Raw genomic sequence first — 23,447 nt, 5'->3', positions numbered from 1 at the left:
TTGCTCAACAGATGGTTGCCACAAACCTTCAATTGTAAGAAATGCACTATCACCAAAGCACAGTAAAGTGCCATTAAACATGGTATGCCTGCATTCCAATTAACATGAGGGTTAGCAATAATCATTTCCTAATATTTACACAGTACTCAATCAACCTCTTCCAGTTATCTGACAAAACGTTCAGCAATGTCAACAATAAATCAAAACTTTTCTGAGAATATGAGAGGAAGATGATGAGCAGGGAGAAATGTCAACTGCTTTCCTTTTAGACTAATGATTATAATAAAATAAATGATAAACCATCCTCATCAAAAAAAATTTTCAAAAACAAGTTAAAATATCTTAATTAAAACCCTGAATTCAGATAGCTTTTAAAATTTTTAAGAATTCATGAGCAATGATTTGTTCTGGAAGACAACTTTCCAAGCAGCTAATGAGGATTTACTGACACAGCTCTGCTATAGTGAAACAAGCTCTAGATCTGAAATCAGAAGCTTGGGATTTAGTCTAGCTCTGACAATTAGTAACTATGTGAAACGAGTCAGGGATGTCTACAACTGTAAAAACGGAACAATATCTATCTTCTATGGTTTCCTTGGAAGAATGAATGACAAACCACATTTCGAAACCACTTTGAAAACCACAAAGTAAGGCTTTATCGTCATTCCTGAGAAGCAGGGATAAATCACCGTACATCTGTATATTAACAATTCCAAAAAGGTAATGAGTCAGGGAAATAAACTTTCATTTTAATTCCATAGTCTGTAAGAATGAAAAAAGCTTTACTCTTTCAGCAATAAGTAACTCAAATGTAAGTTGCCCTTTGTACCTAATGGCCACAATTTCCCAAGAATAACTGATTTTACGTGCTTTAGTTGGTTTGAGAAATTAAGATCTCCTGCAGCATACACGGGACAGGATTCAAACTCTCCATTCAGTCAGTACTAGCTGCGTTGTAAGGGGGAAGTTTTTAAGAACATCACCTTTCAAGCCTTTTCCTGCAGGTGTTAGGATTACACACAGGCAGAACGCAACATGTGCCACGAGATACGCTCAAAATCCCACCCGACAACTGCCTCTACAAGCGGCGCTGGTAATTAAGGTGGGTCGCCGACTGGAGACGAGGTTTACAAGATCCACGACTGTCTTGGGCTCTACGTTAAAGAAACTACAGCAGCCAGTTAACTTTCATTTAATCACTCTCCAAAAACTTTGTCTGCACAAAGCTCAGCAGCCGTACTGGCAACGACCTTTTCATACTAACTACGAGTATAAGGAGCAGCGTCTTGAGTTCTGACGTTTAGAAAAGCCAAAGCAAACGCAGAGCAGGAGCGAGGTGTTTAACAGAGCCCCGGCAGCAAGGCTTTGTACGACCCGAGGCACGTGGGAGCTCGGCTGCGGGCAGTTTCTTGCCCTGGCATGGGAGATGCTTTCAAGAACCTTTTTAGGGTACTGGAGGGTTCGGTCCCGAACTGCCCCGGCCGGTCCATGAGTCAGCAGCGGGAGAGGAGGAAGAAACTAGGAGCAGAAAGAAGACGCCCCCTCCCTCCTTCCTTTCAGGCTGGGCAAGGATGACCGTGGAGCCTGGAGCCAAAAGGCACTGGCGTCACGACCCCACGAGTCCGGGGGCTAGTCGCCAGGGACAAAGACAGACCTATTCTGGAGTCGCGCTGGTGGAAGACTGAGGCAAGGGCGGCTAACGCGGGACGGAGCCGGGGTTGAGTGGGCACGTACCAGAGGTCAGAGCGTGGGTGATGGCGGTGCCCTGGCCGTCCGCAGCACTCGGCAGGAGCAGCATGATGACCCCGGGACCAGCCCCGGGGGGGCAGAGGTTCGCGTCCCGGGCGGAGGGCGCTGAGCGTCCCCTCCAGCTCTACCTCTCGGTCCGAGCCTAGCGCCTTGACTCTACGACGCCGAGGAACCGGCGCATGGAGACGACCAATAACTACTTCCGGGATGGATCTTTCGCGGTGCGGAGGCCAATTCCACCCCCACACACCGCGCCAACGTGTGCGGCAGCCTAGTTCCTCAGCTGACTCAAATCCGGTTTGGGACAGACTCTCACAAAAGAAAGGTTCCTAAGCGACTCAGTTCCGCGGCGAAAAGGATTGTGTTTTTCCACCAGGCGCTACACGTGGAGCATAATTTTCCGAAGCAGTTCTTAGAATGGTGTTTTTATTTTTAAATCACTGCTAGCCCGAGCCTAACCGCTGATTTTTCCAGTACCCCTACTCGTATAAATAAAAAAAGTAAAGATATTTATGAATTACTGTTGAGATTATTGTAGTCTTTACGCATCTATAGAAAAATTTAGTACATAGATCTATAACATATTTGTATCTACCTAAATAATGTCATCAAATGTTTGTTATGATATTACTAAGTAATTTACCTGTATTGTTTTATTTAATCATCATAACATTTGGAGAAGACTACCTCCTCAGTGTCAAGATTCTATTCCAGGGCACCTGGGTGGCTCAGTGGGTTAAGCCTCTGCCTTCGGCTCAGATCATGATCTCAGGGTCCTGGCATCTAGTCCCTCATCGGGCTTTCTGCTTGGTAGGGAGCCTGCTTCCTCCTCTCTCTCTCTCTCTGCCTCTCTGCCTACTTGTGGTCTCTCTGTCAAATAAATAAATAAATAAAATATTTAAAAAAAAAAAAAAAAGATTCTATTCCAAGGCCAGCAATCTCTTTACACTGTTCTAAAAGCATGAAGTTGTCCTCCCCCTTGACCACCAAGATATTACCAATTACAGGATTCTGGAACTTAGTTATTTAATGTATAATAAAATCAATTGTACTCCTACTATGATTCCTTCTAAGACTGAGGTAAAACGCAAAAACTAGCAAAACGGAACCAGTGGACCAAGATTCACCCCTCTCCCCCATCCACTCCAGGCCCGCGGCTGTATCTAGAATAGGTTGAGCAAAATGAAAGACTTGATGTGTTAAAGAGCACCAGGAGTTAGAGAATTAGTCTCTATGAATTACATTTTCATTGTTAAGTAAATTGATGGGCCTGCTATCTACCACATAACGTAACTTTCACTTCAAAATGGACATTTCAAAGATAAGTTAATTATCTCCCCCTAAACCTCTTCCTGATACCTTTCTTTATTAATGTAAGCACTTGTTAAGACAGGCTTTAAGACTCAAAGTAACCCGCTTCCACTTTCTTAATTTTTCTCACATGTACCACATCCATTCTTAGAATTACCTCTAAGGTCACATGGATTTTTTTTTTTTAATTGTGGTAAAATACACATCATGTGAGATTCACACCCTAACCATTTTTTTAGTGTACAGCTTGGTTGTGTTAAATACATTCATTTTGTATTTTTAAAAAATACTTCCCTTTTAAAAGATTGTTTATATTTATTTGACAGAGAGAGAGACAGTGAGAGAGGGAATACAAGCAGGGGGAGTGGGAGAGGGAGAGTGAGAAGCGGGCTTCCCGCTGAGCAGAGAGCCCGCTGCAGGGCCGCTGCAGGGCTCAATCCCAGGACCCTGGGATCATGACCTGAGCCAAAGGCAGACGTTTAACCGACTGAGCCACCCAGGTGCCTCTCTAATAAAGATTTTTATTTATTTATTTGAAAGAGAGAGAGAATGAGCAGGTAATCCCACTGAGGGGCTTGCTCCCAGGACCCTAGGATCATGACCTGAGCCGAAGACAGACCCTCAACTGACTGACACACGCAGGGCCCCATTCATTTTGTTGCACAACCAATTGTCAAAACTCTTTTCATCTTGTGAAACAGAGACTACACCCAATAAGTAACAACTCCCCATTTCTACCTACCCCTAGACCCTGGCAACCACCATTCTCATCTCTTTGTCTCTAGGAATTTGACTACTCTAATACCTCATATAAGTGGAATCATACACCATTTGTCTTTTTGTGACTGGCTAATTATGTCACATAAGGTCTTTACAATTGTAATATGTGTCCGGACTTCTTTTCAAGGCTGAATAATATTTCATGGTATGTACATTTTACTTATCCATTCATTTGCCTTTTGCTTTCACCTTTTGGCTATTGTGAATAGTGCTGCTATGAACATGGAAATATAATTTTTCTTTTTTTTTTGAGATCTGGCTTTTGATTCTTTTGAGTATATCCAGAACTGAAATTGCTGGATCATATGGTAATTACATTTTTAAATTTTTTTGAGGAACTGCCATACTATTTTCCCTAGTTTATCATTTTACATTCTCACCAAAAGGATTCCTTTTTCTTCACATCCTCACCAACACTTTTGTTTCTTCTCACCCCATTTTTTGGATAGTGGCCATCCTAATGGCTGTAAGGCAGTATCTCCTGGTTTTGATTTGTATTTCCCCAATGGCTATTATTGAGCATCTTTTTCCTGTGCTCGCTGGCCATTTATGTATCTTCTTTGAAATGTTTATTCAAGTCCATTGCCCATTTTTAGTTATTCTTTCAAGATTTTATTTCCTTGAGAGTGTGAGCAAGGGGAGGAGCAGTAAAATGGAGACAGGCCGACTCCGAACCCAGGACCCTGAGATCGTGACCTGAGCCAAAATCAAGAGTCAGAGGCTCCACCGAGTCACCTAAGCGCCCCCATTGCTCATTTTTTAAAATGGGGCTGTTCTCCTCTTGAGTTGGAGCTCCTCCTAATATTTGAGGTATTAATCCCTTATAGAATTTATGACCCCCAAATTCTTTCTCCTACCCTGGAGGTTATGTTTTCACTCTCCTCCGTATGTCCTGCCTTAGCGCAAAGAAGGGTCAGGTTTTCATTTGCAAATTCAGGTCTTCCCTAACCACTCACTTCTACTCATCACCTAAACTAATTTCTCTCAAAACCTGCTCTTTTCCCCAATTCCCCCGTACCTGAGGATGGTTCCTCCCAGTCCTCTAGGGCAGGAGGTTGAAACGCTGAAACGGTTTATCTCATTTCACACCGACATCAAATTAAGGAGCAACTTCTCTTTACCTTCACTGTATTCATAGATCTAGCTACGACTTCCTGCGTATCTAATACTGCAAAGACTTTGAAAACACCGTTATTTAATACCGTTTTCACAACGCTGTGAGGTAAAGGATAAACTTAAAAGCACAGAGTAGTTACCAAAGAGTGCACAGTGAAGAAATGACTAAATGAGGACTTAAACCCCGGGTCTCGGAATCTGTTGTTCAGGTAAACGCTCCCTAGTGAGGGACCAGGGCCGACCCACATCCCATTCCCACCGGGAATCAGTCCCGGAACTGCGAGGGGGACGCCGGCGCCTGTCCTCCGGGACTTTCTTCCGGTTCTCGTGCGCAGACTAAACCGGTCCGCAGAGCTCCGCTTACTTCCGGTGAGGAAAGGAAAGAGCGGCACCACCGGAAGCGACGAAGGTGCTGTGTAATCACTGAGCAGTTGAGGCCCTCGGAACAACGAAAATGCCGGATTACCTCGGTGCGGATCAGCGGAAAACCAAAGAGGAGGAGAAGGACGACAAGCCTATCCGAGGTCGGTTGACACAGGCGGGCGGGCCTGGCCGGAGCAGAACCAGGCTTGGCCCCAGAGGGGAGGCTGGATTCCTTGCTCGCCGCCCGGCGCTGTGTTCCTTTTGTGCCCCTGATGATTTAGTCGGTGGCGGCAGCCGGCTTAGCCGGCGTGCCTTCTCGCTGCCCCACATGTTGGTCCAAGTTCTGTATTCATCTCCCTCCGATCGAGGCTTTTATTCATACTGAGCTGTCACGGCTTGAGGAGGTCACGCACCGTGCTTGGCCCTGCTGGCCTTGAAAAAGCGTCCCCGCCTGGCGGTGCTTGATCACCTGGATCCTCTTTTCTGTCCCTCCTCCTCCTCTAGTGGGACGGCTTGGTGCTATCCCTGTGTAGCCGGGATCCGGAGACGTGGTTTTCTTTTAAAAAAAACAAAAAAACAGCGGAGGGGGGGGCACACATTCCTTTAATTAATTTATTCAGATGGTCCCAAACAGTAAAGGCATTAAAAAAGATACACTGAAAAGTGGCTTTGCCCTTGGCCCCATCATCCATTATCCTCGGAGGGAGATCGTGTTGCCATTTTGCGTTATCTTTCTAGACATTTTGTGCATAAACAAGAGTTTATTTTTACCTAAAAGGAGCATATTGTACATCTTGCTTTTCCCCCATCTTCATGTGTCTTAGGGACAAGTTCATATTGTTTTATAAAAAGTCCGTGCTGTCTGCCTATCTCTGCATCTGCATAGTACCCCACTTTATTGGGGGAGCAATCATATATACGATTAATCCTTATTGATGTCTTCCAATCTGACGGCCATCCTAGAGCAACGAATTTGTTCATGTAACTTATATCCCAGTACAAGCACAAGCTGTAGGGTCCGTTTTAGAAATGGGAGTTGTAAGTTTGATAATGCAAAATTACTCTCCTTAGGGACTATATGGCTTGACACTTCTACCCACGGTGCAGGAGATAAAGCTCACCCAGCTCACATTTCTTCCCCTTCTAGTCTCATCTTTATGCTGCTTTCTTCTTTTGTTCCTTACAAACTATTTAAAAAATATTCTTGCATTTCCCCCCCTTTCTTTTCTCTTACTTTTCCCTTCGTAAACAACTTCAATCCCTCCTAGCACTGTTTTCTTTTCCATTTCCACCTCCCCGCCAAAGAAAGAAATTTTCTCTCTGTGTTCTTCCCACACTTTACTCTTTGCCTTGGCAGTATTTTAAGATACTGCTCAGAGCTACTCAGACATCTAGTAGAAAACTTAGTCACAGAGATTTAGCATTTCATCCGTGTATGTCTCTGGGTAGGTTATCATTCTGTAAATGTATCAGTAAATGTATTCTTTGTATATAGTTATGACTAATACAGAATTTTATGTGCTTCTTCACCCATATTTTAGTTGGTATTTATAGCAGCATTATGGAGGTAAATGAGTGTTCTCTCTGTTTCTCAGATGACAGAACTGATACTTACATTCTTTTTTTCCAGCGTTACTTGTCAAATGCATGACTTGCTGCAACTTTGCTAGTGCCCAGGTTGTTCCGATTCTCAAACTGTTCTTTGGGCTCCCTGTTCTTTTTGTGTCACAGGACTTTAAGACTCTTCAGCATTTATGTGACGCCGTTGGTTAAAAATCTGCCTTTACCCAATTAAGATAAAAGTTCCTTGAGTCCAGGAACTTTTTCTTGGTTGTATTTATGTCATTACTAACTTTGCGTGATTTTTCTCACTCATTAATGCAATTTAAATTTAACAGAAAAGAATTGTTAGCTCTAATTTCCTGGATTTGAACCTAATGTGTTCTCTCTTATTTTAGCTCTGGATGAGGGGGATATTGCCTTGCTGAAAACTTACGTAAGTCCTTTTAGTGTCTACCAAATGCAGATTTAAAAAAATATATATTTTGGGGCGCCTGGGTGGCTCAGTGGGTTAAGCCGCTGCCTTCGGCTCAGGTCATGATCTCAGGATCCTGGGATCGAGTCCCACATCGGGCTCTCTGCTCAGCAGGAAGCCTGCTTCTCTCTCTCTCTCTCTCTCTCTCTCTCTGCCTGACTCTCTATCTACCTGTGATCTCTCTCTGTCAAATAAATAATAAATAAAATCTTAAAAAAAAAATATATATATATATATATATTTTTTATTTATTTATTTGTCAGAGAGAGAGAGAGAGAGAGAGCACGTGCCTATGCGCACAAAGAAGCAGGCAGAGTGGCAGTCAGAGGCAGGAGAGAAGCAGGCTACCTAATGAGCCAGGAACACCCCCCCACCCCTTGTGGGACTTGATCCCAGGACCCTGGGATCATGACCTGAGCCAAAGGCAGTGGCTTAACCGACTGAGCCACCCAGGTGTCCCAAATGTAGATGTTTTATGTTGAAATAAGAACTATTTTTGCAGCTGTCTGGTGACTCAGTTGATTGAGCCACTGCCTTCAGCTCAGGTCATGATCCCAGAGTCCTGGGATCGAGTGCCGCATCAGGCTCCCTGCTCCGAGGGGAGTCTGCTTCTCCCTCTGATCCTTCCCTCCGCATGCTCGCTCGCTCTCTCAAATAAATAAATAAAATAAAATAAAATAAAAAAGAACTATTATTGGTATTATCCTTCCAAATAATTAGAAAAGAAAGTCTAGCAGTTTGTAATAATCCTCACTGAAAAGTTACATACCATTTTCTCTCTAGATTAGATTGAGAGCAAATATTCAGCATATCAAAGCTTGTATATTTTTTTATACTATTTGTAAGTAAGTATAGTCCTACATTGGAAGATACTTGAACTAACATACACCAGTGTGTACTATATTTAAAATGTATGCAACTGAATTAGATCTGAAATGGAAAGTTTAATGCATAGAAATGGACTTGCAGTTTTCTTTAGTTTCAGGCATGATTTTCATTTGTTAGCCTACATAATGGTGTGTTGTTTGAGGGAAAATACTGGTTCAGGAATATTTCTGAAAGATACACTCTATTTCCACTTCACAAGCTTTCGGTCAATAATAGCTATTAAGATTGTAACTGTTAACACTTTGTCTGCAGTTTAATACATTGATGTCTTAATGTTCTAATTCAAGTGATCTTTATCTCCTAGGGTCAAAGCACTTACTCTAGGCAGATAAAGCAGGTTGAAGATGACATTCAACAACTTCTCAAGAAAATTAATGAGCTCACTGGTATATATTTCATTATTCTTATCTCTTTAAATGTCCTGTATTAATTATATCGAAAGAGTATATACAAAACTAACTTTCATGAATTATAGATTAAAAAAATTATTACTCTCCTGTTAAGAAATTAGAACTCCTTTAATAATCTTTCACTACCTTTTACAACCAAGATCAGTGCTTAAGCAGGTAACCAAGATCAGTGCTTAAGCAGGTAAGCAACCTCATCCTTTAAGCAAATAGTGTTTCTGTTGCTCAGAGCCAAGTTCAATAAACTCTATTAAAGAACTAAATGTTTCCAAAAATAAAAAAAGGTGAGGGGAGTAAATGTTTCTTAGTGAATAAAAATATGGTCTCCCAGGGTATTGCTTGAAGTAAGCACACTATTGCCTAGTGGTTGGAAACTTTTCTTCTCAGTAATTTGAGTGCTGAAGTTTTACAGTATTTGACCTGCACACATTTGTGAAATATGGTATTGCATTTTGGCTTGTGACCGCTTTAGGGCAGTGGTTTTCAGATGAGGTGTTACCCCTGTGCCCTCTTCCTCCAGGACATTTGGCAGTGACTAGAGATACTCTTGATGCTCATCACTTGAGGGGGAGGTGGTGCTGGTGACATCTAGTGGCGAGCAGCCAAGAATGTTGCCCGCTACCCAGAAATGCACGGGACACCCCCCACAGCAGATGTGGTGGTGCTGAGTTCGAGAATGCTTGCTTATAGGCGATGCATTACATTTCAATTTTTGTTCTCTTTATTTAGGTATTAAAGAGTCTGATACTGGCCTGGCCCCACCAGCACTCTGGGATTTGGCTGCAGATAAGCAAACACTGCAAAGTGAACAGCCTTTGCAGGTTGCAAGGTATGTATCGCATGCTGGAAATTCATTTTTATCTGTACTTTTACGCACTTTTTAGAATCCAGGTGTATGCAGTAGTTCATAAAAATTTCTTTTCCTAGTTTGAAGTAAACAAAGCTTTTATAGAAGTATCTGGGATTAAATTTTATGCTTTCAACAATTACTCAAGAAGTAGGTGAAGATATAATCATGTAAAAGATTCGAAAGATTCCGATGGTACCAAAAAGATCAGATGAAAACAGGAAAACCTCCCTTCTCATCTTCGCTGTCCCATATCCCCTCATTAGCTGTAACTGAAAATAGTTTGGTCCTCTTAGCCCTCCTGTATATCTTCATATATATATTTGCATGCAAAGAAACATGTCCTGATTTTTTTTAGTACTTTTTTTTTCTTTCTCTTGTTTTTTAAAAATTACTAATACTCTCTAGATTCTGGTTTATTTACAATTTTGTTACTGTACAAACTATACTACTCTACAGTTGCTATACTGAACATTTATGTTAAATACTCCTCTGTGTACATACACTTCTGTAGTATAGCTTACTAGCACTGGAATTGGGAGGTCAAAAGCATTTACAGTTTTGAAAATCTGGAAAAAGGTAGTTTGACCAACTTATACTCCCTAACATGAGGCTTTGAGGCAAATACCTGTTTCCCTGATCAATATAAGATATGTGATCATCTGTTTTTACACTTTTATCATTGGGGGGTAAATAAAAATCTCACTTTAATTTGCATTATGCTGATTACTAGTATGACTGCTTCTTATACTGACTAAACATTTGTATTTCTTTAAAGATTTTTATTTATTTATTTATTTGATAGCGAGTGAGAGAGGAGAGAGAGATCACAAGCAGGCAGAGAGGCAGGCAGAGAGAGAGGGGGAAGCAGAGAGCCCTATGTGGGGCTTGATCCCAGGACCCTGGGATCATGACCCAAGCCAAAGGCAGAGGCTTTAACCCACTGAGCCACCCAGGTCTATTCATGTTTTGTTCTATTGGGTTCTTTTTGTGAATTTTTAGGAGAACTTTCTATATTGTACATATTAATCTTTTCTTAAATATGCTACAATTATTTTTTTTCCCATTCTGTCACTTAACTTCTTGTATCTTTTGTTGTATTAATATGTAAAATAAATATAATAAATAAATAAACATTAAATACATAAAATTAATAAAATAAAAATAAAAATAAAAAAATTTAATTTTAAATTTAAATAAAATAAAATTTAATTTTAAATTAAAATAAAAAATAAAATTAATATATTTTCACTATACCTCTTGGGTTTGTTGCTTATGAAGGCCTAGCTCAATCCAAGATTATATTCTCCTGTGTTATTCTGATCATTGAATATTTTGTTTCAGTTTTAACTCTTTACTACAGCTAAAAGTTATTTTTCCTTTCCTCTTTTACTTCCTCCCTCACTCTTTTTTTTCTGTCTCCCCTTCTTTCTATTTATTGGTTTATATATCAGTTTTATGATGGTTTTAAAGAGTTAAACAGTGCTAGGACAGTAGTTGTCTTTCCCAATTCCTCTAGCCTTAGAGATACGTATTTTCTTTTTTTTTTTTTTTTAAGATTTTATTTATTTATTTGACAGACAGAGATCACAAGCAGGCAGACAGGCAGGCAGAGAGAGGGAGAGGAGGAAGCAGGCTCCCTGCAGAGCAGAGAGCTTGATGCGGGACTCGATCCCAGGACCCTGAGATCATGACCCGAGCCGAAGGCAGCGGCTTAACCCACTGAGCCACCCAGGCGCCCCGGATTTTCAAAATTTTTAACTGGTGGTTTGGTTTCTACCTTCATGATTCTTAAGGACACAATTCTTGCATATTGTAGATTGTGTCTTGTTTTTTTCTTTTTTTTTTTTTTTTAATTTTATTTATTTATTTGACAGAGATCACAAGCAGGCAGAGAGGCAGGCAGAGAGAGAGAAAGAAGCAGGCTCCCTGCTGAGCGGAGAGCCCGATGCGGGGCTCGATCCCAGGACCCTGAGATCATGACCTGAGCTAAAGGCAGAGGCTTTAACCCACTGAGCCACCCAGGCGCCCCTGTGTCTTGTTTTTTTAAGTTTAGGTATTATCTGCTGGCGTGAGGATTTTGTTTCCTCTGCCTTCATCCCCAAAACAGACCTTTCCTATCCCTACATCCTCCTAATGTAATTAGTAAACTTTTGGCTTGGTCAGTAGTCACTGTTTTCATAACTGGCTAAGTGATGCTATTCACTAAGAGGTAAGTAGTATACTGTGATTATTTTCTTTCTTGTACCATTTCTTGTTTTCCTTGTCATAATTATCTTTCCTCGTTTGCCATTTTGTATGTATATAAAAAACTCAACCCTCCAGTTTTTCTTGATTGTCTAAAATTCCTCTTCAGATGTGTTAGGTCTGGCAGGTGTTTTTTTTTTTTTTAAAGATTTTATTTATTTATTTGACAGAGAGATCACAAGTAGGCAGGCAGGCAGAGAGAGGGGGAAAGCAGGCTCCCTGCTGAGCAGAGAGTCCGATGCGGGGCTCGATCCCAGGACACCGGGATCATGACCTGAGCTGAAGCAGAGGCTTTAACCCACTGAGCCACCCAGGCGCCCTGGCAGGTTTTTTTCTCCCATATACCTCAGGTGCATCAGCTGCGCCTCGGGTTCTCTCGGGTCCATTGTCCTGAAGAAGTCTTAACCAGCACTTGCTCACCTGCTTCATTTTGCACCATGGCCCTTTGCACATGCTAAATCACAATCATCCTTGATCTCTGACCTTGGAGGTTCCCTTTGCTGCTCTCCTGTTGCTTACATACCATGAGTTTCTCATGTTGGTTTGTGTATACCTGCTTTAGGTGCAAGTAGCTCTGTAGTAGCTTTGTGAAAGAAGCAAGTTGGGAGGCAGTATTTTGAGACTATGTATGTCTGAAAATGTCTTGGTATAATGTTCCTTCTTCAGAATTTTGAAGGCAGCATTCCATGGTCTTCCCCCTCCCAGTGTTGTTGATCTGAAGTTCTTCTGATTCCCAGTCCTGTATGTGTGACCTGTTTTTCATCTGAAAGTTGTATAGTCTCCTCGTTCTCAGGATTCTGAGATTTCATAATAACATGCCTCAGTATTGGTGAATTTTCATCCATGGTGCTTGGCTCTCATGGCCTTCACTGTGGCAGTTTTTCTTGAAATTATTTTTTAATTTCTTTCTATTTTCTTGGTCCTCTATTCCAGACTTGTATTACTTGGAGTTCCTGGATATCTCTGCTAATATGCTAATCTTTCCTGTGCAGTGGTTTTTTGTTTGTTTGTTTTGGTCTTTTTGCTCTACTTTTGAGATTTTCTTAATGTTAAGTCCTTTTTTGTTTTTTTTTTTTTTTTTTTTTTTTTGTTCCTTCCTGTTTCTCTTTTCAAGCTTTTAATTTCTAAGAGCTCTTTATTCTTTCAATATAGGTGTTCATTGTTTTTTTGAATGTCCTCTATTTTTGAATCATGGTCGTAAGATGTTCTCATTCATCAAGGAAATGAATGATAACTGCAAGGTTTCTACTTTATCCAAGGTGCTTTTTTCCCCTTCATTTGTTTGGGGTCTATCTTTTATGCTAGATGTCTGGTAATCATACATTGATTTTAGTTGGAGACCTAAGAACTGAGAGAAACTCAGGTTCATTCTAAAAGTTGACATCCTTACATATATGTACTTTCTCAGTTTTGGATTAAAAAAAATCCTTATTTGTGCAGACACTGTGATCATGATTTGTCAGAGGAAGTAGTGATCGGTACTTTATATGTAATCCTCCCTGGTAGACCTTGACTGGTAACAGGAAAGAGAGTCCTATCACACAGTTTTGCTGCAAGGATAAAGCTTTTTTTTTTTTTCTTTTTGTAAAGATTTTATTTATTTGAGAGAGAGACAGGGACAGGAAGGGAGAACATGAGAGGGGAGAGGGAGAAGCAGGTTCCCCACTTCCCCAATGATCAGGGAGCCCAATTTGGGTCTCGATCCCAGGACCCCAGGATCATGAGCTGAGCCACAGCATGCTCAAGACTGGACAAAGCATTCTTGAGCTTACTTTGGGCTCTACCTTTACGTACACTCTAGTCTATTTTGTATTTCCCCGTATTAGTGCTACAGCTTATGACATGGATTTGTCCTATAGTGAGTTCTGTTTTTTGTTTTTCTTCCATAGACAGAAGAGAAAGGGCAGTAGACTGCTTTTTACTATGATGTACATGGTATTACAAATTTGGCTTTACCATGTCACACAGAAAAAGAATACATTTGAGTTAAAAATAGCTGCAATGATAAACATGGATTTGAAGTATAAACTCAGAAAAGAAGGTAAACAACATTTATTACTTAACTTGTTATGAGGCAAGATGACCATCTTCCTAAAGGAACAATAAAATGGAGAGTAACTTAAGATATAGAGGAGTATCACTAAGGAATGTACTTAAGAAAATCCAGAAATTAGAGCATGTGGGTGGCTCAGTCAGTTAAGCATCTGCCTTCGGCTCAGGTCCTCATCCTGGGTTCTTGGGATCAAGCCCCGCATCAGGCTCCCTGCTCAGTGGGGAGCTTGCTTCTCCCTCTCCCGGCTCGTGCTCTCTTCCAGTCTCTGTCTCTCTCTCTCAAATAAATAAATAAAATCTTGAAAAAAAAATTCAAGAAATTGGAGAACGTCTTTTTTTTTTTTTTTTTTTTTTTTTTAATTTTTTATTTTTTATAAACATATATTTTTATCCCCAGGGGTACAGGTCTGTGAATCACCAGGTTTACACACTTCACAGCACTCACCAAATCACATACCCTCCCCAATGTCCATAATCCCACCCCCTTCTCCCAAACCCCCTCCCCCCGGCAACCCTCAGTTTGTCCTGCGAGATTAAGAGTCACTTATGGTTTGTCTCCCTCCCAATCCCATCTTGTTTCATTTATTCTTCTTCTACCCACTTAAGCCTCCATGTTGCATCACCACTTCCTCATATCAGGGAGATCATATGATAGTTGTCTTTCTCTGCTTGACTTATTTCGCTAAGCATGATACGCTCTAGTTCCATCCATGTTGTTGCAAATGGCAAGATTTCATTTCTTTTGATGGCTGCATAGTATTCCATTGTGTATATATACCACATCTTCTTGATCCATTCATCTGTTGATGGACATCTAGGTTCTTTCCATAGTTTGGCTATTGTGGACATTGCTGCTATAAACATTCGGGTGCATGTGTCCCTTTGGATCACTACATTTGTATCTTTAGGGTAAATACCCAATAGTGCAATTGCTGGGTCATAGGGCAGTTCTATTTTCAACATTTTGAGGAACCTCCATGCTGTTTTCCAGAGTGGCTGCACCAGCTTGCATTCCCACCAACAGTGTAGGAGGGTTCCCCTTTCTCCGCATCCTCGCCAGCATCTGTCATTTCCTGACTTGTTGATTTTAGCCATTCTGACTGGTGTGAGGTGATATCTCATTGTGGTTTTGATTTGTATTTCCCTGATGCCGAGTGATATGGAGCACTTTTTCATGTGTCTGTTCGCCATCTGGATGTCTTCTTTGCAGAAATGTCTGTTCATGTCCTCTGCCCATTTCTTGATTGGATTATTTGAGAACGTCTTTTTTTTTAAAGATTTATTTATTTATTTGACAGAGAGAGATTACAAGTAGGCAGAGAGGCAGGCAGAGAGAGAGGAGGAAGCAGGCTCCCTGCTGAGCAGAGAGCCCGATGCGGGACTCGATCCCAGGACCCTGAGATCATGACCTGAGCCGAAGGCAGCGGCTTAACCCACTGAGCCACCCAGGCGCCCCTGGAGAACGTCTTAATAATGAAATATTTGGGTTTAACTTTCTAGGGGAATGTGTCTTTTGAAAAATTTACAGCTTTGCTTAATTTGAGTGGACCCTTGGGTTTCTATAGTAAAGGATCATAAGCAGTGATCTAATTTCTGCAGTTCTAGTTTTTACTTGCTCATTAGTATACTGCTTGCCCAGGAGAGAATCTAGTTACTTGAATTCATTATTAGTGGTTTAGGTTTCTTACTCTAACCAAGCCTTTTGCTGTTAGGTGTACGAAGATAATCAATGCTGACTCGGAGGACCCAAAGTACATTATCAATGTGAAGCAGTTTGCCAAGTTTGTGGTGGACCTCAGTGATCAGGTAGCACCTACCGACATTGAAGAAGGGATGAGAGTTGGGTAAGATTGTATTTATAGTAAATACTTTTCTTTCATTAAAGATACCATGCCACATCCATATCCTTGGCTTCTTTGGAATGAATGAACTGGGTGCTGTAGAATACGAAGCAATACCCTGTGGTAGAGTACTAGCGTTGAACACCCTTTCTTCCACATCTGCTTCTTTCCTTTAGCCCACTAGGGCTTTTTGTGAATGGCTTTAAATGTCAGTGCAGGATTTGAGAGTTGAGTTTGACGGTCTACTTAAGGTAACGTGGTGTGAGTGGAGGGAGGAGCACTTACTCTAAGATAGTAGGATTAAGTTAGTTAATGTATATACAATACATGATGATTAACTGAGTAAGTTTTTTGAATGTGTTGAATGATGATCTTTTTTACAATCTTTAGGGTGGACAGAAATAAGTATCAGATTCACATTCCGCTGCCTCCCAAGATTGACCCAACAGTCACCATGATGCAGGTAAGAAAATACGGGAGGGAAAAGGAATGGCATGACTTTGAATACAATTGCATCCATCTCAAAGAATTTTGAAACTTTGACTTGTAAACTGTCAATATGTGGGCATATACTGGAGAGTTACAAAATGTTTTAAACAGTTTTTCAGATGAGAAAGTTTTTATCGGTCTTTTTTTTTTTTTTTTTTACTGCTTTGTCTCTCTGTCATTGCAAGTACTATTGCAAGTGGTGGTAGGACACTGGACAGTGGATTCCATTTTTATGTTATTCTTATTTGCAATGAGTCTCATTTTTCTTTTTGGGTGTTGGGTCTGCTGTAGTGGATAGAAGATTTGAACTAGTATTCAAAAGCCTATGGCTCTATGTTACACATTTTCATCTTTCTTTTAGGTGGAAGAAAAACCTGATGTCACTTACAGTGATGTGGGTGGCTGTAAGGAACAGATTGAGAAACTTCGAGAAGTAGTTGAAACCCCATTACTTCATGTAAGTGGCTGAGACTGTGGACTAAGTTATGTATCATTAGATAGCTTCGAAAATTTTATGTTTTCCTTAGTGAAAACTTTTGAGGGGGTAGAGGATAGAGGTGTGGTGAGTTGGTACATTCCAGAAGAGAGGAAGCAAAATGATTGGTCAGACCTATTAAAAAACAGATCTGCTATCTTGAGTGACAGAGGAGATTGAGATATAACCTTTAGCAATATGTTAGAATTTATTATAAGTTACTGTAGAAGAAACCACGTGTTTTAATGATACCAAGAGGATGTAGGCTTAAATTGAGTCAAAATAAGCTTGGGAGGATAATGGAAAACTGGAATATTAAACACCAGATAATACTTTAGTTTTTTAAAACACTGTAATTTTTTAAAAATGGGGGGATTTTGTTAAGCCTGGATAAGAAAAACACCGTTAAAAGCCATTCAGTATTACGTATAGATGTGAGTCTTTTTTTTAGATTTTGTGTCTTAGAATAAGCAAAATTCTTATTTAGATCAAGTGTATACATGTGGACTTAATGATTTTGGTTTAAATAAATGATATTTACAAATATGATACAGACGTAGTTCTGTGTTTATTACACAGAAGTGATAAATATAAAAATTATGTCTCCCACCATAGCCAGAAAGATTTGTTAACCTTGGCATTGAGCCTCCCAAGGGTGTGCTGCTCTTTGGTCCACCTGGTACAGGCAAGACCCTCTGTGCTCGGGCAGTTGCTAACAGGACTGATGCTTGCTTCATTCGAGTTATTGGATCTGAACTTGTACAGAAGTACGTCGGTGAGGTAAAGTACATTGATCAGAATCAACTATTACGTAGCCCTGTGAAAGATTTATGATGTGGAATAATAGTTCCACACTGAAGAACTGAGACGTGAAATTTCTTGACTGATGGATTGTAATTAGTAGCTCAGAAGCCACTGGCCTTCCCTTGGTCATTCGAAACAAACAATTGGCTAAAACTTGTAATCAGTGTGCTTCCTCTTCAGAAGGATGGCCTTTCTACAGATTTGGTTTCTGGGACCCCAGAAATGTAGTGAGTGCATTCAAAAGTGTACTTTTTCAGGGGCAGCGTTTCATATGCTATTATGAAAAGAGAACATAATCGTCTGTATATGTATGATGGTGTATACACATACACACATGTATACATACGATGTATTTTTTTCATTACAATTAGGTCTAGGGCTGTGTATATTACATCTGAAACAGTGATGATAAGTATACTTAGAATAAGATACAGTAAAAGAGCTGCATGAGTTGATCTGTTCCTTGATCAAAACTTACAAAGCAGGGAGCCTGGGTGGCTCAGTTGATTAAGCGTCTGCCTTTGGGTCAGGTCATGATCTCAGGGTCCTGGGATCAAGCCTGAATCAGGCTCTTTGCTCAGCAGGGAGCCTGCTTCTCCCTCTCCCTCTTCTCCTGCTTATTCTCTTATTGTCTCTCAAATAAATAAATAAAATCTTAAAAAAAAAGTACACGGTGAAATTAGTGCTCACAAATGCTAATGATAAATCCGAAGCTTTCTTTCCTCAATTTTAACTGATTGTTATGGTACCTTTATTTAAGTGTTTATTTGACCTCTTCAGATCTTGAAGTATTGGCTATTTAATAGGTATAGAATCATGAAGTTAATACTGTTTGGAGGGTAATAAGATTAATTTGGTGGAATAGGTACCAACTTCAGTTTTTTTTTTTTGAAAAGCTTTAGGTATAACTAATACTTGAGAATACTGTTAGGAATATTGAAAAGTTTGAAGCATAGATTCTTACTGTGTTTAAAAAATGTTTTAAACCAACTCTGAATTATTTTTCTCATTAGGGGGCTCGAATGGTTCGTGAGCTCTTTGAAATGGCCAGAACGAAAAAAGCCTGCCTCATCTTCTTTGATGAAATTGATGCTATTGGAGGTATGTGGTTTTTTAGAGGACTACTTTAGGATTGGTTTTCATGAGCATGCTAAAGTAATATGTGTAGAATTCTCTTGATGTGTGTGTTAATCTTGTAGAGAATTTTAATTCCACCTCTTCTGTGAGCTCTGGCATGTGTGAGCTACAGATCTAACGGACAACAGAGATCCGCCGTAAAGGAAAAAAGAGATGGAGCATTGTTATTTCTGAAAATCTTGATCTTTGTCCTTTCCTCATTTTTTTCACATGACACACGTTTTCACACTTTAACAATTTCTAATTGGGGATATAACTTCACTTAATGTGATAAGAAAGCACTAGGGCATAATTTAGTTGGTGGCGGTTTTTCATAATGTATACATAAAGTAATGTTACTGCTGGCTCTAGATTTGATGAAATACAGTATTAGCTCTGTGATTCAGGAAGGTTATTCAAACTAACTGAGCTTCTGTTTGCTTACCGTGTAAAGGAAATGATAATTCCTGCCTTGTTTATTTCACGGGTTTTTGAGAGATTTAAAGTAAGTCATGGGGTGCTTAGGTGGCTTAGTTGGTTAAGCATCCAACTCTTGATCTCAGTTCAGATCTCGATCTCAGGGTCCTGTTCAAGCTTCACACTGGGCTCCACGCTGGGGTAGAGCCTACTTAAAAAAGTTAAGTAACAAGTAAGATAAACTTTGAAAACTAAACTGTTCTGTAGGGCTGGACTATTGTTATAGTTTATGAGCATAGTAATTCTTTTATTTTTAGGAGAGAGGAGGGGTAGAGAGAGAGGGAGACAGACATGGGGCTCGATACCACAACCCTGAGATCATGACCTGAGCTGAAATCAAGAGTTGGATGTTTAATTTACGTGAGCCGCCAGGCATCCTGGGAGTAATAATTTTTTTTTTTTTTAAGATTTTATTTATTTGAGAGGGAGAGCATGAGAAGGGGGAGGGTCAGAGGGAGAAGCAGACTCCCTGCCAAGCAGGGAGCCTGATGCAGAACTTGACCATGGGACTCCAGGATCATGACCTGAGCCAAAGGCAGTCGCTTAACCAGTTGAGCCACCCAGGCGCCCCAATAATTCTTAATAGCTCGAAAGATGTCATATGTTCAGACAGTTACTTAATGAACTTAGTGACACAAATGACTTGAAAACATAGTGTACCCTCTAATGCTCTCTGGGGACTGCAGTTAGGTTACCTAGAATCTTGTTTTTAGACTGGTTGGATATTGTTAGGTTTGGACATTGCTGTGGTTAATGTCTTGGAGGGACATAACGTGACCACAGTGCATCGATGTAGTGTTGTGACTCTGAAGTTATTTGTATAGTAGTTTTGGAATAAGCTTTATGATGTCAGGATGCTCTGAAGCTGTGGCTTCCAAAGTAACTGTATATAAAGTAGTAGTAGGGTACAGGAAGGAAATCTAGAATTTTTCTTTGTATTTTTAATCCCATTTAAAAGTTTTCCAAAATTTTTTTGTTTTATAATATACATAATACATCAATACAACCGTATTTATACAACTTAAGAATGAGAGTATATATTTGAAGGTCTTTTTTTTTAAATTTTTGGTTGCAAATGAGAGATTGACATTAAGCTCAGATAATACATCAGAATCAGTGTGCTGTATTATGGATTTAGCCATATTTTTAAGGAGAGTTTCTGAGAAACTTGGAAGGAAGAGTATGACCGTTTCTTACATACAGTCAGACACCATCATAGTGCTTGAGTCCGCATGTGTTCTGTCGCCTCATGCAGATGTGTATTGTGCTGAAAGTAGAGGTGTTCTTGAGTCACTTAAAAAACAAAAGTCCTGGGCGCCTGGGTGGCTCAGTGGGTTAAGCCTCTGCCTTCAGCTCAGGTCATGATCTCAGGGTCCTGGGATGAGACCCACATCAGGCTCTCTGCTCAGGGGGGAGCCTGCTTCCCCCTCTCTCTCTGCCTGCCTCTCTGCCTACTTGTGATTTCTCTCTCTCTGTGTCAAATAAATAAATAAAATCTTTAAAAAAAAAAAAAATTCCTTAAAGAGGTTAAAAAAAATATTTAAAAGAAGCCTCTGTTCCATAAATCTATGATGAGTCCCTTTGAAAGATGCTCTCTCTAATCAATTTTGTGTAAAGGAGGCTCTTCTCAGAGCATGTGCTTCCCAGGGAGACGTTCACATGTTCCGGTGTCCCGACAGGAGCAGTCAGTGACAGTACCTCGAGTTATGCGTCGCGCCGTCCTCGAGTGGACGTCGAGGAGCTTATTTTTCCTTTTGTCTTCTCAGGGGCTCGTTTTGATGATGGTGCTGGAGGAGACAACGAAGTGCAGAGAACAATGCTGGAACTGATCAATCAGCTGGACGGTTTTGATCCTCGAGGTAACATTAAAGTGCTGATGGCCACTAACAGACCAGACACCCTGGATCCAGCACTCATGAGGCCAGGGAGACTGGACAGAAAGATTGAATTCAGCTTACCTGATCTAGAGGTAAGAAAATCATTTCGTTTCAGAGATCCCAAGAGTCTCTCGTGTGGAATTTTTTCTTCCTCTGGTGTTTTTCCATTTTAATATTTATCAATTCCCCTATTTTTAGGGTCGGACTCACATTTTTAAGATCCATGCTCGTTCAATGAGTGTCGAAAGAGATATCAGATTTGAATTGTTAGCGCGACTGTGTCCAAATAGCACTGGTAGGTTGAAAGGTCTTGCTTGTTACATTTGCTGGTCTGACTGTTCAGGCTGCTTTAATAAGTCTGTCGTTTTCTTTTTGTTTGAAAGGTGCGGAGATTAGAAGCGTCTGCACAGAAGCTGGCATGTTTGCCATCAGAGCACGGCGAAAAATTGCTACTGAGAAGGATTTCTTGGAGGCTGTAAATAAGGTCATTAAGTCTTACGCCAAATTCAGTGCTACTCCCCGCTATATGACATACAACTGATCCCGAAGGCTTTCATGAAAACTTCCTTTCACTGGAATCCTAACTTTATTAAATAGCCTTGTTAATAACAAGGACACACACAAAAGTAAAGCGTTTCAAATTGTATGTTTTTTTCAGATGTCTTTGTAGTACAATAAAAAGTGGTATCTGATGTCGTCAGGCAGAAAAGCTTATTGTGATGTATATTGATTATGTTTTGATCATTACACTACCATTGAAGGGTCCCATTTCATAAAGTGCTTGCTTAGACCACATCCATTCTAGGCACATGCTGGCTGGGTGCCAGTGGTGTCCTCCCATCTGCCCAGTGCAGTGGATCTAATGCATTTTGATGTAACATGTGCAAAAACTTTCCTACTTAATGTACTTGTAGCCAAGCTGGGATTCATGGCCAACTTTGTCAGCTCCGTACCTGTATTTCTCACCTTCATGCCCTTCTGCCCCTTATCAAAGCAGTCCATCTAGGCACAGGACCACGTGTTTCAGTGGTTTTTTAAAAATTTTTTTCCTACCACACTGAATAATAAAGCTTTGGCCAAACTTTTTTTAAAGTGGAAGAAGCATCTGATGTATTAGGTTTTACTTTGCCATTTGAGTTGATTTCAAGTTAATCAAGACAAATTAGTGACTTTACTGACCAGCAAAGGAGTAAAGCAGAAAGAAAAATATATACACATAATAATCTAATTTAGAAAATCCAGAATTGGTTTCATACAGAGAAGTACTTATTTTCATCTTACAAATTAATGTTTAAAATATTGGTAAAGCTCCTGTTAGACTTCTGGTGAAGTGAGGTATTTCTAAAAATAAAGTTGTATTGGGATCCTCAGCAGAGCTCTCAAATTCTTATTTTTTCACATTATTTCTTGTGCAGACAAATCCTCTCCTATCTTGCACCACCATTAGCCTCCCTGCCCAAATACTGAGACGCAAGCACAATAAAGAATGTTTTTATTGCAGTTTAGTCATAAAAAAGTAATGCAAAATAGCAAGAACTTGATACATTTTAATTCACAGAAGAAAAAGTGACAACATAGAAAATGCTTTAAATGTTGTATTGAAATATTTAAAATATGAAAGTTTTCAAAGAGAAGAACGAAAGCCCTTCATTCATTAAATCTAACCAGCATTCTTTTCTTTTTCTTTTTTGTGAAATGGATCAGAACAATTTTTCTAAGCCTGCCCTGGTCTTTCATGAGGTATGAAACAGCAGGCCCTTTTTAGGTGTTAGGCTTATAATAAAATACACTCAAATAAATGAAGATACATGTTTTGGTAATGTTTTGATAAATATAAACATTTACGTCACACTCTTTGAATTTGAAGTCTGACCAGTTTTTCAGGGAGCCACATACTAGCATCATGCACCAATGTGGGATTACTCAAACTGGCTATGTTGAGCTCACTGAGGCCTAACATGTAGGCTCTGGAGAATCTTAACAGCTCAGTTACATGATGAAAATCTAATGCCACACATCAAAATGACAATTATTTGAAAAATTTGGGTGTTTCTGCCCAACAGCATAAACCCTATCTAGATTAGCATCTTTGTACCCTATTTTAAAAGAGAAAAGTGAACACTTCACCAGTAACCTCCACCTAATGTATGTACATATGAGTCCGCAGACATGTTTATGGACACACATGTATGTTCTACATGTATTGGGGGGCTGATAAATCAGAATACAAAGTTGATGACTTTAGAAAAATACTGTTGTGATCTTTAAAAAATTACTCTGTCAACATTTTAAAAAGTGACTGGATTTATAAAAACTTAATTTCCACAAAGCTCAGGCTTATTCATCACATAAAGTGAAGTGAAAAGCCTGGTATGCTTTTTCTCAAAGGCAAGATAGATTCTTGAGATGCTTAGACTTGATCAAATCCAAGTCAGTATGCTGGCAGGTTACCCGCTATAGGGCTAAGCATTTGAACATGTTGGGATTTGAGGGGTTTCAAAGCCATCGCATGCATTTTGGTTGGCTATATGGAGACTTAAGGCAGTGTTTTTATCAGTTCTCTAACCAGCTCT

The 23,447-nt window shown here is 40.1% G+C and overlaps 2 protein-coding genes across 3 annotated transcripts in view; one reads left to right on the top strand and one right to left on the bottom strand.

Moving 5' to 3' along the window:
• Positions 1 to 2,030, bottom strand: part of DNAJC2 (DnaJ heat shock protein family (Hsp40) member C2) — a 29,711-nt gene extending 27,681 nt beyond the window's left edge. Inside the window, exon 1 of one of the 2 annotated variants that reach the window (XM_059170897.1) lies at positions 1,735 to 2,030. In XM_059170897.1, the coding sequence (XP_059026880.1) occupies positions 1,735 to 1,798 (64 nt within the window). In that variant the 5' untranslated portion in view covers positions 1,799 to 2,030. The remainder of the gene's footprint in view (positions 1 to 1,734) is intronic. The other variant, XM_059170899.1, reaches the window with a different exon arrangement.
• A 3,290-nt stretch (positions 2,031 to 5,320) lies between these two features.
• On the top strand, positions 5,321 to 21,520 carry PSMC2 (proteasome 26S subunit, ATPase 2). The gene is made up of 12 exons (XM_059170896.1): positions 5,321 to 5,480; positions 7,278 to 7,315; positions 8,547 to 8,628; positions 9,379 to 9,478; positions 15,508 to 15,639; positions 16,027 to 16,099; positions 16,487 to 16,582; positions 17,216 to 17,380; positions 18,418 to 18,505; positions 20,764 to 20,966; positions 21,073 to 21,169; positions 21,258 to 21,520. Exons 1-12 carry the CDS (start codon positions 5,411 to 5,413, stop codon positions 21,413 to 21,415), a joined length of 1,302 nt encoding a protein of 433 aa, XP_059026879.1. The 5' UTR covers positions 5,321 to 5,410; the 3' UTR covers positions 21,416 to 21,520.
• The last annotated feature ends 1,927 nt before the right edge of the window (positions 21,521 to 23,447 follow it).

Source organism: Mustela lutreola, chromosome 4, assembly GCF_030435805.1.
Source record: "Mustela lutreola isolate mMusLut2 chromosome 4, mMusLut2.pri, whole genome shotgun sequence".
NCBI lineage: Eukaryota > Metazoa > Chordata > Mammalia > Carnivora > Mustelidae > Mustela > Mustela lutreola.
This window is presented reverse-complemented; position numbering and strand designations above follow the sequence as displayed.